Source organism: Aegilops tauschii, chromosome 6 (assembly GCF_002575655.3).
Source record: "Aegilops tauschii subsp. strangulata cultivar AL8/78 chromosome 6, Aet v6.0, whole genome shotgun sequence".
NCBI classification, from domain to species: domain Eukaryota; kingdom Viridiplantae; phylum Streptophyta; class Magnoliopsida; order Poales; family Poaceae; genus Aegilops; species Aegilops tauschii.
Genome location: NC_053040.3, coordinates 167,244,436 through 167,260,078, shown reverse-complemented (window position 1 = coordinate 167,260,078; position 15,643 = coordinate 167,244,436). Strand labels below are relative to the sequence as shown.

General features: G+C 52.2%; 3 protein-coding genes across 3 annotated transcripts; 2 read left to right on the top strand and 1 right to left on the bottom strand.

Moving 5' to 3' along the window:
• The first annotated feature begins 2,886 nt into the window (after nt 1-2,886).
• On the top strand, nt 2,887-6,654 carry LOC109766584 (protein TIC 21, chloroplastic). Its single transcript, XM_020325363.4, has 4 exons — nt 2,887-3,204; nt 4,535-4,792; nt 5,087-5,290; nt 6,268-6,654. Exons 1-4 carry the CDS (start codon nt 2,950-2,952, stop codon nt 6,367-6,369), a joined length of 819 nt encoding a protein of 272 aa, XP_020180952.1. The 5' UTR covers nt 2,887-2,949; the 3' UTR covers nt 6,370-6,654.
• Nucleotides 6,655-8,354: 1,700 nt separating this feature from the next.
• Nucleotides 8,355-9,997, bottom strand: LOC141025922 (uncharacterized). Its single transcript, XM_073501857.1, has 3 exons — nt 9,397-9,997; nt 8,854-9,258; nt 8,355-8,371 (listed from the first exon to the last, which is right to left on the bottom strand). The coding sequence occupies exons 1-3, from the start codon at nt 9,995-9,997 to the stop codon at nt 8,355-8,357; spliced, it is 1,023 nt and encodes a 340-aa protein (XP_073357958.1).
• A 3,853-nt stretch (nt 9,998-13,850) lies between these two features.
• On the top strand, nt 13,851-15,149 carry LOC109766585 (transcription factor MYB44). Its single transcript, XM_020325364.4, has one exon. It carries the CDS (start codon nt 14,000-14,002, stop codon nt 14,891-14,893), a length of 894 nt encoding a protein of 297 aa, XP_020180953.1. The 5' UTR covers nt 13,851-13,999; the 3' UTR covers nt 14,894-15,149.
• Nucleotides 15,150-15,643: the final 494 nt, after the last annotated feature.

The window sequence follows — 15,643 nt, the reverse complement described above, 5'->3', positions numbered from 1 at the left end:
GAGGGGAGTGCATCTTCATACCTTTGAAGATCGCGATGCGGAAGCGTTGCAAGAGCGCCGTCGGTGGAGTCGTACACGAAGCGATTCAGATCGCGGCCGAATCCGATCTAAGCACCGAACAACGGTGCCTCCGCGTTCAACACACGTGCAGCCCGGTGACGTATTCCGTGCCTTGATCCAGCAAGGGAGAGGGAGAGGTTGGGGAAGACTCCGTCCAGCAGCAGCACGACGGCGTGGTGGTGGTGGAGGAGCATGGCACTCCAGCAGGGCTTCGCCAAGCACTGCGAGAGACGAGGAGGGAGAGGGGTAGGGCTGCGCCAAGAGAGAGGGAGACTCGTGTCTCTGGCAGCCCCAAAAACCCCACTATATATAGGGGAAGGTGACAGGGGGCCGGCCCCCTAGGTCCATCTAGAGGGGGGCGGCGGCCCCTCGGGGGGCAGCGGCCCCCTTAGGGTTTCCAACTAGGGGGGCGCCCGCCCCCGGGGGGCAGCGGCCCCCTAGGGTTTCCAACCCTAGGCGCCTTGGGCCCTTGGGGGGCGCACCAGCCCACTAAGGGGCTGGTTCCCACCCAACTACAGCCCATTAGGTCCTTCGGGGCAGGTGGACCCTCCCGGTGGACCCCCGGAACCCCTTCGGCGGTCCCGGTACAATACCGATAAACCCCGAAACCTTTCCGGTGACTGAAACTGGACTTCCCATATATAAATCTTCACCTCCCGACCATTCCGGAACTCCTCGTGACGTCCGGGATCTCATCCGGGACTCCGAACAACATTCGGTAACCACGTACATCTATTCCCTATAATCCTAGCGTCATCGAACCTTAAGTGTGTAGACCCTACGGGTTCGGAACTATGCAGACATGACCGAGACATCTCTCTGGCCAATAACCAACAGCGGGATCTGGATACCCATGTTGGCTCCCACATGTTCCACGATGATCTCATCGGATGAACCACGATGTCAAGGATTCAATCAATCCCGTATACGATTCCCTTTGTCTACCGGTATAGCACTTGCCCGAGATTTGATCGTCGGTATACCGATACCTTGTTCAATCTCGTTACGGCAAGTCTCTTTACTCGTTCCGTAACACATCATCCCGTGACCAACCCCTTAGTCACATTGAGCTCATTACGATGATGTCTTATCGAGTGGGCCCAGAGATACCTCTCCGTCACACGGAGTGACAAATCCCAGTCTCGATTCGTGCCAACCCAACAGATACTTTCGGGGATACCCGCAGTGTACCTTTATAGCCACCCAGTTACGTTGTGACGTTTGGCACACCCAAAGTACTCCTACGATATCCGGGAGTTGCACAATCTCATGGTCTAAGGAAAAGATATTTGACATTAGAAAAGCTTTAGCAGACGAACTACACGATCTTGTGCTCTGCTTAGGATTGGGTCTTGTCCATCACATCATTATCCTAATGATGTGATCCCGTTATCAATGACATCCTATGTCCATGGTTAGGAAACCGTAACCATCTATTGATCAACGAGCTAGTCAACTAGAGGCTCACTAGGGACATGTTGTGGTCTATGTATTCACACATGTATTACGATTTCCGGATAACACAATTATAGCATGAACAATTATAGCATGAACAATAGACAATTATCATGAACAAGGAAAGATAATAATAACCATTTTATTATTGCCTCTAGGGCATATTTCCAACAACCTGTAGTGCACCTTTATAGCCACTCAGTTACGTTGTGACGTTTGGTACACCCAAAGCATTCCTATGGTATCCGGGAGTTGCACAATCTCATGGTCTAAGGAAATGATACTTGACATTAGAAAAGCTTCTAGCAAATGAACTACACGATCTTGTGTTATGCCTAGGATTGGGTCTTGTCCATCACATCATTCTCCTAATGATGTGATCCCGTTATCAATGACATCTAATGTCCATGGTCAGGAAACCATAACCATCTATTGATCAACGAGCTAGTCAACTAGAGGCTCACTAGGGACATGTTGTGGTCTATGTATTCACACATGTATTACGATTTCCAGTTAATACAATTATAGCATGAACAATAGACAATTATCATGAACAAGGAAATAAAATAATAACCATTTTATTATTGCCTCTAGGGCATATTTCCAACAAACACATGGTGTAGTTTGTTGTAAGATATGATCCCCTTTCGTTAAAGGTGAGTATTGTGCTTATGCAGACTTTATTTTCTCAAGCTACTTAAACTTCTATGCGAATCTTGCTTGATATTTTGGTAACCTCAGAGGTATGTCATACACACACACACCTTTGGATGCTTCGTCTTTTTATAAACACGACGATTGCATGGCCTTAGACTAAGGCCCTTACATGGTTCAACGAAAAAAATGTATGCCAAGAGACATGCGACAGGCAACATGCAATAGTAGAGGTTTTGATACAAGGCCAACAATGACCTATCAAGCGACGTAACACTGAGTTAATTACAAGAGAAGGATAAGATAACATAATCAGTCGCCACCCTAGCTCGTGATGATTTGACGTGATGTCACCCGGAGCTCCCCGTACTTGGTCTTTAGGCTTGTAGCAAACGCATCAAACTGCCCACGATTCTAGGCGAGGCGGCAGGATTGTGTGTAGTATGATCGCGATATGAAAATGTGCATTTATATAAGTGATCACATAATTGATTCAACAATATAAAATATGTGATCCTATTCAAGAGGCTTGTTGATTCACGACGAATTATATTTCAAATTGTTTGCATGAGTCGTTTATTAGGTGCTTTGAAGAAAGTTATCCTAAATTTTTGTTAGATTTTGTTATGTTCGATGCATGATGCTCAAACGTTGGAGCGGCAGTGCGCAACGGAAAATAACATAACCAGAGGGTGGTTCACGCTAAACTTCCGCTGGAAAAGACAACGGCGAGCACGACCGACCGCTGCACAACGGGCGAGTAGCATCGCAATCACCAAAATGCAGGCGCTCCTACTCCCATCGCGGCTGCCGCCGCCGCTGCTCCGGCAGCGGGGGCTTCCCGCTGTTGCGTCGCTCGCCAGCCATCCCCTCAACGGAGCTACCCTCCCTACTGGGCGCCTCTGCTTCGGGGGCGGCGAAGCCGCTCCGCGGCGCCTCACTGTGGCGGCGGCGGCGTCCTCGTCTTCGTCGGGCCCTCTCTACCCGACGCCTCCCCCCACCGAGCAGACAATTGAGCGCGCCAAGCTCGAGCAGGTGCTTCCCTAATTTTATCCCCTTTGATTGATCCATCGACGTCCGGTACTTGACCCGCGCGTGAAGTAGGGTTCTTATCCTGCTTTCTCGAGAAAGATTATGTTTGGAAATATGTATGGGAATTTTAGGTTTATGTATTTTAGAGTGACACATGAAGTATTTACTGTTGGGCTATGTGATGGTTGCTTGTCTTAGGATAATGCACTCGGGCATGGTGATGGTTAGGGTTTAGGAAATTAAGTGATTCGTATCTGGTACTACCTCCTTTCCGGTTTATTAGGCTCATCTTGCAAATCACATCAATCAAGGAGGATCTATTTAAGTGCTAACCAAACACATTAATGTTAGATGCATGGCCCTCTCACTCCTTGCATTGGTTGGTTTTACATTGGGAATAAAATTTTGATAGAATTTAATGTGGACATAGCCTTACAAATTGGAAATTTCTGATTTTTGAGATAGGTCCTCTAAACCGGAAAGGACGGAGTATGTCTCTAGGACAGGGGAATTGTGAAATGTCATGATAATTGAACGTGAAAGAAAATCGTGATAGCTATTTCAGGTTTGGATCTTGTTTAGCACTTCATGGTGTGCCAGTTGGTTTCCTTTTGTTGTGGTAGTTGACAGGCACAAAATTATTTGTTGGTGATTTTGCTAGTATGCTTAATGGCAGGTGAACTTTCCTTACCAGGTTTGGATCTTGCCAATAGAACCACTCTCCTCACTAGGCATTTCATGGTGTTCTGGTTTTGTTTTGCTGTGATAGTTGATAGGTGCAAAGTTGTCTGTTGGTCATTTTGCTAGTTCGCATCTGTATGACGCATCTGGCGCATAATATCAGTTAAGTATGGGCTTAATAAATATAGCACTCCTCAGTCATGACCTGTTCATCATTAGAATTTCATATCTTCTGGTTAAACTCTCTTACCTAGAAAAAGCGACACAGCATGTTTGAATTGCTATGCCATTACTTTCTAGCTCCTACTTTTATTGAACAAACCATGATCCCTGATACCTGAAGCCACATTGTGACAATGTCCTTCTTTTCCCAGCTTTATGCTTTATATTAGGCTGGTTAACCTGTGTGGTGTTGTTAACTTTGAAATTAGGCTGTTTATTCACATAGTTAAAATTATATTGCATATCTATTGATTATATTTAAGTACTCCCTCCGTCCCATAATATAAGACGTTTTTGCAAGCTATGTGAGCTTGCAAAAACGTCTTATATTATGGGACGGAGGGAGTACTAGTTTAAGCCATGTTATTGTTACCCATGTACCATGACTGAAGCATATATCTTCATTCCTTTCCAATAACTGAATGGACAGGTTATCAAGAGACTAGAGAAAACAGCAAGGTATTTCAAGAATTTGGGCACCCTAGGGTTCTGGTCACAATTGGTGTGCACGTTTGTTTCTGCTGGAATTTTGTCATTCTCTACAGTTGTTACTGGGAAGGTTTCATCGCCCTTTACATTCTACACAACTGCTGCTGGTGTTGCTGCAGCTTTTATTTCAGTCTTCTGGTCATTTGGTTACATCCGTCTTTCTGAAAGACTTCGGAAAACAGCAAGCGCACCAGCAAAGGTACTCTCTCTCTCTTGACCACCCAATTTACATTGCTACCAGCAAAGGAAACGAATTTTTTTCATATCAGAGAACCATAACCTTTTCCACTGCCTGTGGCTCATCTTGTGTTTATCTGGCTTGTGTACCATCTGAGAGTTGAACTGATTTTTTACACAATTAAATGGTAGTGCAAAGATAACTCACATTTGCTTTTGAATTTGCAACTTTTATTTTTGTTGTATGCATGAGAAGATATACTTCAGATATGTTTTGCTTTCAAATTAGAATATTAAATTTTGGACTGATTTCCAGGCTCCTCCACGGGCTGATGTGATTAAAAGTCTGAAAAATGGCATTGTGCTCAATATTCTTGGGATGGGCGCCGCTGTTCTCGGCATGCAGGCACTTGTTGGTGCTTTGGTAGCAAAAGCCCTTACGACCTCTGCAGTCCCCTATTATCAGGCAACTTCCGCTGGCCAAAATCCTGTTTTGGCTCTAGATGTATTCCTGGTTCAGGTATTTGATTGCTTATTATTTTGTTTGTAGTATGTCTTAATTCTGAAAATGCATTCTTTTATATCTAATATATGAACTTTGATGCCACACATTACACCACAATCAAGATCATAAACTGTTGAGCTTCATGTAAAAAGAGCAAGAACCATGCATAAGCCTGATTGTAGTTGCAAGTTTTGATAAGCCAATGGGTAGCGAGGCACATGATTTTCTACATTATCATCTGCTTCGGTGATTGTCTAGGACCAAATCTGTACTGTAATAGTCCTGGCCTGTCTGTGGTACTTATATACTTCCTCCGTCCAGAAATACTTGTCGGAGAAATGGATGTATCTAGACATATTTTAGTTCGAGGTACATCCATTTTTATCCATTTCTTTGACAAGTATTTTCGGACGGAGGGAGTAGTTATTTAGATTGTGGTACTTACATAGTTATAGTTATAGTTTTATAGCGCACAATCTGAATACATACCTTCAGATGCTCCAAACTTTGCCTGTAAAATCGTGTAAATAACTAATACAGTGAACATTCAGTAACAAGTTTTGTGGATTCCAAACTTGGGCTGCATTTGGCATTGGTGGGTTCACATAATCCCGTTCACCCCACCAACTTTTCCCTGTTTTAGTGTTTGTTTGACCCGCTGTCGCCCACTTATCTTTCAAATTTTGCACAGCAGATTATAAAATAAGCACAACACAACACAGTTCATCGACCGCAAACTGACCCTTAACTAGTAGTACTGGCCAATAATTTTGTTTCTGTCCAGATATTTAGGAAAAAAATTGCTTACGATTCGTTTCGAATTTCTAATTGCGAGGTAAGAAACTGTGAGTTGAAACCAGAGTTGCTGAAGTTGAATTGCTTATGCTGGAAGTTTAATTTCTTGAAGTCTTCATTACTCACAACTCTTTAGTACGTATCAGTGAACGCTCACGAGAAATAATCTAACAGTCTTTAATCCTCGCCGTGCGCAGGCCTCAGCGAACACCATACTGTCGCATTTCCTAGGTGTGGCGACTTCCCTGGAGCTGCTCCGTTCCGTGTCAATCGCCCCGACCGAGCCTGCTGCAACATGAGCCAAGAGCCCAAGAGCTGCTGGATTCCTTTACTTTGCACTCGTTTTCCTTTTTCCCTGACTGCCTAGGAATAGCATCTCGTGTGCGCCTGTGTTATGTCTTGACATTTTGGCTTAAGTGAGCACCGTGTGGCCTCCGCAGTTCTTCTGTTTCTGATCCGGGTGTGGTTCCTTGGTGACCTTAGGCCAACTCCAATGCACGACCGCATTTGGTCTGTCCCTGTCCGTTTACAAGCAGTCTTGCATTTCTTGTATGTCAGTTTACTGAATTTCAAATTTGGGTCAATCGATTTTGAGTAGTTCGCCGGAGGGCAACCTCATTATCTATGTTAGGGTTTAGGGTGAGGGTGGTGGTGGTGCTTCGCTGGAGAAAAAAAACTAGACGCAGGCGGGGCTAGATGGATGGTCCGGGACGACGGCCCCGTGCGGCAGTATGATAAGAAGAAGAGGTGGGGAAGAAGAAGGTCAGGTGATGTACGATCTTCATCCAACGGTTCAGAACAGTCGACTGGCCCAATTTTAAAAATCAGTTGACTGACGTGTAGCTGCACCCGTTGTATGTGGCCCAACAATGAGTCAGTGACGGCCCGTCTCGTTGGTGGTGGACTGTTGGTACGCAACGAGAGCACCACGCTGTGGGGTCCAGAGGCGATGCACCACGGTCGCCACTACTCCCGCCCGTGCAACACCAGTGGCAGTCGCACGGCCGTTTACGCTCACGTGGTGACTGAGCCAACAGTTGAATTCCGGAGTACCGCCGCTCGTGCATGACAGCTAGTAGGCCTGTCCGGTTTCACTCGCACGGCAGGCTCGCTGGAAGTTTCGCGCGCGGCCGCCTGTCCGCTAGCGGGGCGCTGGAATCCGGGCACAGTGGCTCACAGCTCGCCCGCGACACGCACATTGATTCGAGCCTGACTGCCCCTCTGTCTCTCTCACCTCACCTTCACAGGCTTCACTTCACCGCTCGCCCGCCCACCCACCCACCCGCCGGAGCCAGACAAGAGGCATCTCGGCACCCCCGACCACCGTGCCCGGCACATTCACTGGTTTCCCTCGCTGCCGTGGCAGGCAGTGCCACCGAAAGAGAGAGAGCTCAGAGATCCACCATCCACACGAGCAGCCGTTGCCTCGTCCCCAGTATAGTAGATAAATAAAGAAATGCTACCGAATCCCGCACGTCGGCAGGGGGGAAGGAAGATAGATTGATGGATGGACGTTGGACGGATAGGACACCGGGCGTGTTTGGGGGCGGTACGGAGGCCGCCCGAGGGCATAAAAATAAAAATACTGTACAATACAGGCTGGGGAAGTGGCAAAGCAAACGATGATGGATCCGGCGCGGCGTGCAGGGCACCGGCTTGGGCGATAAACAAAACGGTCCCAGGAAGCTGCGGCGAAGCTGCCTAGGGTCGTAACTGAAACGGGTGGGGTGGTGGGGTTGTTGGTTGGGCTGGCACCCGTGGAATGGATCCCCCCGACCCGATCTCGCTCTCGCTCTCGCCATGGACGTGGATCTCTGCCGATCTCGGCTGTACAGTACAGTACCGGCCAGTGTCGGTGCGGTGGGAGGCCGTTAAAGCCTCGCCAGGCTGTCCCAGATCCGTCCACGTCCCCCTTTCGCCGATCGATGATCCACCCGCCTCTGACTTCCACGGCCCCAACCTTACCTTCCCCGCCTCGTCGTTTTCTGCCCCTCCCCACTACCCCTACGGTGGTGCGGCTACGTGGACGCGCCGCCCGATGCCGGGCCTCGCGACGTGGAGCCGCCCGGTTCGCTCGCCGTTTTCGGCCATCTCCACTCTCCAGCCAGCCAGCCCTCCGACCTCATCCTCCTCGCCTTGCCTGCTTTTGTTTCTGAACCCAACTTTATTGTCTGGGCATGACCCTCAGTGACTCATCACGCGCGGCTGTGCTCTGCTTCTACTGCAGTTCCGTGAACTTCGGCCGGTGGGTCTGTGCTTTCGCATTGTCCATTGCCCCGAGCTCTCACGCCCGCTCGCTTCCTGTGGTTGTTACTCGCGAGTTCAATTTAAGTCGTCAATGCAGCTACTTAGGCCAACTCCACCGCACGATCTCAAACGGACGTCCGGTTTGATTGGATTTTGTCTCGTTGGGTAGGGCGATGGAGTCGTGCCCGGGCCTGTCCTGAGATGCGGTGACCGTGCGTCCACCGCGCTGCCGCATCCGTTTGCCCCATCCTGTCCGCCAGGGTAAAAAAATGCCCATATTTTCATATAAAAACTAGTTTGCACGTCAAAATTAATTGTCTAAAAATAAAAATAATTTTACAACCCAATCAAAATTGTCTCTAATAAAGTAGTTTTACAACCAAATCGTAATTGTCTTGAATGAACATGAAATGAACCAATACATCTATTGATTGCCAATGTGATCCCACACGTGCTTAACCAAGTCATTTTAAAGATCCAAATGAGTGTGCCAATCACGCAGCTCACAACTTGATGCAGGGGCTCAACATTTTCACCTTGATAATCAAATCCTTGGTCGAAGATACTCTCATCATGCTCGTCCTTGACGATCATGTTGTGTATGATCACACAAGTAGTCATCACCTCCCAAAGCTTCCTTTCATCCCATGATAGTGCAGGGTTTCGAACGATACCCCACCGGGATTGAAGCACACCAAAAGCACGTTCCACATCCTTTCTACCACTCTCTTGCATTTGGGCAAATCTCTTTCTCTTCTCACCTTGGGGGTTTGAGATTGTCTTCACAAAAGTTGACCACTGAGAGTATATACCATCAGCTAGATAGTATCCCTTGTTGTACTGGTGGCCGTTGATCTCGAAGTTGACATGTGGGGAGTGGCCTTCTGCAAGCCTTGCAAAGACTGAAGAACGCTGCAGGACGTTGATATCATTGTGAGAACCTGCAATGCTGAAGAAAGAATGTCATATCCAAAGATCCTGCGAAGCCACCGCTTCTAATATGACAATGCACGCTTTGACATGCCCTTTGTACTGGCCCTGCCAAACAAATGGGCAGTTCTTCCACTCCCAGTGCATACAATCTATGCTGCCAAGCATGCGTGGAAAGCCTCTAGCTGCGTTGATCGCCAACAATATCTCTGTATCAGCGGCAGTTGGCTGCCTCAAGTACTCCGGGCCAAACACCTCGATCACAGCCTGGCAGAACTTGTACATTGACATCAGACATGTTGTCTCATTCATACACACATATTCATCCACCAAATCGTCTGGAATTCCATATGCAAGCATGCGGATGACCGCGGTGCATTTCTGGTAAAAGGAGAATCCAAGCTTGCCAAGGGCATCCGTCCTGCACTCGAAGTATGGGTCATGAGCAACCACTCCCTCTCGGATGCGATTGAACACATGCCTTGCCATTCGAAAACGGCGACGGAATTTATCCGGCTTGAAGAGCGGGGTGTTGGCAAAGTAATCGGCATAGAGCAGAGTGTGGCCTCTCTCCCTGTTGCGGTTCAGGTTGGGAGCACGGCCAGGGAGTGACCCCCTGTACCGAGGAAGCTGCCTTTGCATGTGGTCGTGAACGGCCAGTGCAGCCACCACAAGATCTTCATCATCCGACGACGAATCGTCCGATGAACAAATGAAGTGGGGGAAGAAAAACTCATCTCCACTGTCCATACCTTTGTGGGCAAAGTGTCGAAGACCTTGCGGTCGTGGTGGCAAAGAGGCCGCGATGATCATCTCAATGCAGCAGGGGTGGTTGGCGGCCGGCTACTGGCCGCTCTGGAGCACTCGTCGGAAGCTGTCGCGACCGCCGTGGTACGTCGCCGGCGGTCGTATCCCCTCTGCCGCCGGCTGCGACGGCGATGGCCAAACCTCCTCCGATCGATGGCCAAAACTACGGCGAAAGCGCGGGCGTGGTGGCTGCCATGTCGAGACGTGGTTTGGTATGGACGGCCGGGGGCTGCGCGGTGAGGAGGTGGCGCCGGCGGCGGGGCGGGGAGATGGGGTGGAAGCGTTGGAAGCGAAGGGACTGCTAGTGTCCCCGACAGGCGGGCCACGAGGGACAAGGGCGTGCGGCGAGCCCGTCCGTGTGATGCCCATTTCACTCCAAACTCGGCGCAAGTTTGGGTCGGGGATGGGTCGAAAACGGACGGAATCCGGACATTTGTCCGTTTGAGTCCGCGTGTTGGGCCGCACTATTCATTCGTTCTACCCTAAACAGACGCACTCGGACAAGTTAGGGTCGCGCGGTGGAATTGGCCTTACTCTCAGCAGCTCTTGTCCCCGACTCAAAACCATTGCGATTTGTGAAACCTGGAGAGCAGCAATAGCCAAGTTGCAGTAAGACTAGCCACAATAGAAAGTAATATACACTAGTAACATACACATATCCCTAAACTATATTACTATCTTTATAGTGCGTAGTAACATAAGTTTTTTTGCATTGGGACATGTAATGTTACAGTAACTAGCTAAATTATTCAAACTATCTCTCTCCTCATTAATTCATTGCCACATAAGCAAATTTACTGAGTTGGACTCCATGTTATTGCTCAAGTTATTCCCATTATGGCTAGTCTAAAGCTTTTGGAGAGCACGCCTTAACTCAGTGCAGGTAGGATCACACATCACGAGGAGAGCAAACCGCCAATGTAACCGCAATGATAAACCTCGTGATTTAACATCAGTGCAGTGCAGCGCAGTGCAGTGCAGATATTTTCCTTTTTCATGTTCATCGGTGCCTGCCAGCGAGGCCAGCGGGGGCCGTACGGGTACGACCCATGAAGGCAGGCGTCAGGGATAGCTGCTAGGCAGTGGCAGTGGAGCAGCGGCGTGCGTGAGGCGAGTGATGACTCAGCTCGCGTACACGGAGACACCTGGGCCGCGGAGCTGAGCTGTGCCCATAACTGCCGTGCCTCCCTCCACGAAATCGCGCCGGTTTTCATTGCCCCGCCTCGAGAGATTGCGCTCCAGCCTGGCCACCCCCCGCAAACCGCCGCGCCATCCGACCCTCCCCCCCTACGCCCCACCCTATCGCCTCCCTCCTCCGACCCCCCTGTCGTTTTCCCCTTGTAACCACAACCCAGTGCTTCCACGTGGTCCCGCCCCCAAGAGCTGGCCCGCGCGTCAGCGACGGAGGCCACCGCGTCGGCGCGGTGGATGGGTGGATCGGGAGGAGGCACGAACCGTCGCGCGCAGCGGTCGTACAGTCCGGCTTGTACGCATGTACGGGCGGGCCCCGCGACGGGCCGGACGGTTGCGATTCAGCTCGGGATGGGCTCCGGCGAGGGTACACGCCACTGTGCTGGCTAGGCCGTGCCGCACCGCTGCGTGCGTTCGCGCCCGCGCGCGTCGCCATCCCCGCTCCAACTTCCGAGTCCAAAGGGGGATGGACGCACAGCTGGATGGATCACCGATTCATGAATCTATCATCTTTCCATCTCCTGCTCATAAGCGCCAAAGCCTCGGTATTTCGCTTTTCGCCAACCTTTGCTCCACGAGAGTACAAAGTGTGTTGCATGATGCGCATTGTAACAGGGGCAGTGAGCCCCTGCAAAATGCAAAAAACCTCTTATCTAGTACTCCCTCTGTAAACTAATCCCTCTGTCTTATATTAGTTTACGGAGGGAGTATTTCTTAAGAGCAACTTCAACTGAGGCGCCCATTTCGTCCGTCCAAGTTCGTTTGGTTCGGCGCGGAGAAAAAATGCTGACTCAACGCGTCGACTCATTCCCAAAATCTGTCTGCATCGCGTACGCGCGAACCCATTTCAAGCCCGAAATTGCACCTGAAATGTATCGACGCGGAAGTAACGCGAACGCGCCGCGTGTCCCCTTGATGTCCGCCGCCCAACAACCACCCACGTCTTATTAAATGCCAACACCTACCTCGAGGCCCGCCTGACAGCGCGTGCAAGGTCCGCGAGCCCGTCCTTTTTAATGGAAGCGTGCGGCGGGGCCGGCCTCATCCACTTCCAATGCCCCGTCCACATCTGGCCACACCGTGCTCCCTCGCTGGCGACCAGGAACCCTAGCAAGCCCAAAGCACCATGAGGTTTTTCAGTGGCAAGGGGAGGAGGGAAGCTGACCCCCGGTGTGAGCTCTTCCCGCGGCTCGCCGAGGCGAGCTATTCCGCCGCCGCCTCCTAGACACGGCTCGCCACCGAAGCGGCAGCGTCTGTACATACCAATCCACCAGGCGTGGTGGCACTAGCAGTACCGCCTGCACTACAGTATCCGGATGTCAACCCGCCTCACGGCTGGCATCTGTATCCGCAACGGAATCCCTATTCCGGCAGTGCCACGCACGCCGCGCGTGCACACCGAGGAGGTTCGTCGACGTCGCGAGGGCCTCACTCCGGAGCAGCGGCGGATGCGTGCCTACGCGCCAGACTCCCCCAGTTGGACACCGGAGGACGAGGCGGCCCACCTTGAGCGCTGGAAGGCGCATTGGCTTGGCCAAGAGGAGGCCGACGGTGAGCAGCAGATGCTTTGGGAGTAGCAGCTGCGCCGCGATGCGGAGGCGCTGCGGCTTGAGGAGGAGGAGGAGCGCGCCCGGAGAGAAAATGCCAGCGCCCTAGTAGACGCCGGAGGAGGCTGTCCTGGCAGCGTACCAAGTGGCGTTCGGATGGGCTGGCCCTGCTCCCGTCTTCATCGACCTCATCGGCAGTGATGGCGACATCAAGAGCAAGGGCAAGGCGGATGACGTTTAGGGTAGCGTGCCGGCGTAGACTTTTTTATGTTTTTAATTAATGTTTAATTAGGTTTAGGTGGACTTTGGCCGACGGTTGACCGACCACTTTAATGTTTAATTATGTTTATTTCTGCGACCTATTTTTTTTACGCCGGTAAATTTGGGTCCGTCTCCTGTTGGACGCTCAAGCCGACCCATATGAAAATGCGGACGCGCACGTCCGCCCGCCGATCCAAGCGGACGAAAAGCGGACAGAACGCGCGTCCGTTGGATCTGCCCGTTGAAGTTACTCTAATAACCCTGAAAAATACACCCGCAAAAAAAATTCCCCTGAAAAATACAGAGGTTCATGTGAAGCATACGATATTTTTTTTAGTGGAATGTGAAGCATACAATCTGGGACACAACTGCCCGGTGAGGGCTCGTACAGGGTCGGAGTTGTTTTGGCGTAGCCGTATATGAACACGGCATGGAACGGCCGGTTCGGATTTGTGAGCCCCGTTCCGCGAGCAGTCCAGCTATTTTCGCCAGTTTTTAACGGCCTTCGTGGCATGGGGTTTGACGGTACGGAAGCCAACCCTCCAATTCAAAATTCAAACCATGCGGCTCCGGGGGACCGCGAGCGGATTAACAACCAAACAAACGGCCTCCATCACGCGCCCGTCCATCCGCTCGCTCTCCCCGCCATGTGGGCCCGTGCAACCGCGGCCCCACCCGCCATTCTGTTATCGCAAACGACACCGCCTCCGAGCGTGAGGTGGCCCCTCGCCAGCTGTACCCCGGCGACCAGCTACCGGCCGCTCCTGCCCCGGCCTATATAAGCCCCCGCCTCCTCTTCCCCTTCCAATCACCATCGGAGTCCAGACGTCCTAATCACTAATCAATCGGGGAAGCACGCGCACCGCCACCACCGGAGCGTCTGCTCGTGAGGTGAAGGGAAGGGGAGGAGAAGGTTTTTGGTTGTAGTGTGTGTGTGTCGCCGGCGATGGGGGCGGAGGCGGAGTGCGACAGGATAAAGGGGCCGTGGAGCCCCGAGGAGGACGAGGCGCTGCGGCGGCTGGTGGAGCGGCACGGGGCGCGGAACTGGACCGCGATCGGGAGGGGGATCCCCGGGCGGTCGGGCAAGTCGTGCCGGCTGCGGTGGTGCAACCAGCTGTCGCCGCAGGTGGAGCGCCGCCCCTTCACGGCGGAGGAGGACGCCGCCATCCTCCGTGCGCACGCGCGGCTCGGCAACCGCTGGGCCGCCATCGCGCGCCTGCTGCCCGGCCGCACCGACAACGCCGTCAAGAACCACTGGAACTCCTCGCTCAAGCGCAAGCTCGCCACCGCCACCGGCGGCGCGGCGTGGGAGGACGGCAGTGACTCCGGCGACTCCCCGCGGCCGTGCAAGCGCGCGAGCCCGGGCCCCGAGAGCCCCACCGGATCGGACCGCAGCGAGCTCAGCCACGGGAGCGGGCAGGTGTTCCGGCCCGTCCCGCGTCCCGGCGGGTTCGACGCCATCAGCGCGGACGTGAGGCCGCCTCCTCCGCGCCAGGACGAGGACCTGATCACCTCTCTGTCGCTCTCTCTCCCCGGACTGGACCACGGGTTCCACCACGACAGCGCCCGGAGCCACTTCCAGGAGCTCTCGCCGTCGCCACGCTCGCCCTCTCCCCCGCCGGCGCCGGCGCCCCAGCCGTCGTCCTCTTACCAGTTCAGCGGCGATCTGGTGGCGGCCATGCAGGAGATGATCCGCGCGGAGGTGTGCAAGTACATGTCCGGCGTGGGGCTCCCCGCCGGGTGCGGTGCCGGGGCCGTGGGAGAGGCGTGCATCCCGCAGCTCGTGGAGGGCGTGATGCGCGCCGCCGCGGAGCGGGTCGGCGTCTTGACCCGCCAGTAAAAATAAAAACGCTAGTAGTAAAAACCATCGGCCGTCCGCCGATGCAAGTGCAAAGAAGTCGCCGCGAACGCGGTCGCACCGCCGCTAGATCTTGTGAAGGAGTAGCGCTGAGCTGTAGTCGCTTTCTTTTCTGGTTCGTTCTGTTTGCGCTTCCTGCTTTGGAGTCTGTTTATTCTTCGGCCTGCTCTGAAACAGAGCAGCGGCGAAGTCGGCAAGGGGGAAAATGGAAAGAAATGAGAACGGAAATTGTTAATTATTGCTACCACTCCTACCGAGCCCGTCATTTCGGCACAGGAATGAGATGACTGGGACTGGTGATGGGGAAATTTGGCAAATCATGTTCGCTTCTCCGCGGTCGATCTACGCGCCGAAATATAGCAGGTTCCGTTGATGGTTTGAACTTGGCATGTAGCACCGGCATGCTCAGCCATCACCAACCGTGGTCATCTCTGAATCCTGCTATAATAAGATCTAGTAAGCCCTTTCCCGTGTAGTACTAGTTCTTGGTCGATCAAGCCAAACATGGCGTCTAATCAGAATGCATGTACTACGGAACGCACAATCTAACCATGACGAAGGCTGGAGCAGAAACGACAAGCCAGAGCGGTTGTGTACCGTCCGCACGAACCATTCGAATCGAGCATCGTTGGGGACAGTACCACAAAAGTCGTAGCGGCAGCAACAGTTGTGGACTGGCTCGTAGTTACGCGACTGGAGGACATCAGGACTAGTGTGTGGCGTGGTGGTGAC

What these genes read in the sequence shown, in the direction of transcription:
- LOC109766584 (XM_020325363.4), top strand. Translation starts at nt 2,950, where the DNA reads ATGCAGGCGCTCCTACTCCCATCGCGGCTGCCGCCGCCGCTGCTCCGG. An exon ending in AGCGCGCCAAGCTCGAGCAG is followed by an intron (nt 3,205 to 4,534) that starts GTGCTTCCCTAA and finishes CTGAATGGACAG; the next exon opens with GTTATCAAGAGACTAGAGAA. An exon ending in CAGCAAGCGCACCAGCAAAG is followed by an intron (nt 4,793 to 5,086) that starts GTACTCTCTCTC and finishes ACTGATTTCCAG; the next exon opens with GCTCCTCCACGGGCTGATGT.
- LOC141025922 (XM_073501857.1), bottom strand. Translation starts at nt 9,997, where the DNA reads ATGGACAGTGGAGATGAGTTTTTCTTCCCCCACTTCATTTGTTCATCG. An exon ending in CATGCTTGGCAGCATAGATT is followed by an intron (nt 9,259 to 9,396) that starts GTATGCACTGGG and finishes TCAGCATTGCAG; the next exon opens with GTTCTCACAATGATATCAAC.
- LOC109766585 (XM_020325364.4), top strand. Translation starts at nt 14,000, where the DNA reads ATGGGGGCGGAGGCGGAGTGCGACAGGATAAAGGGGCCGTGGAGCCCC.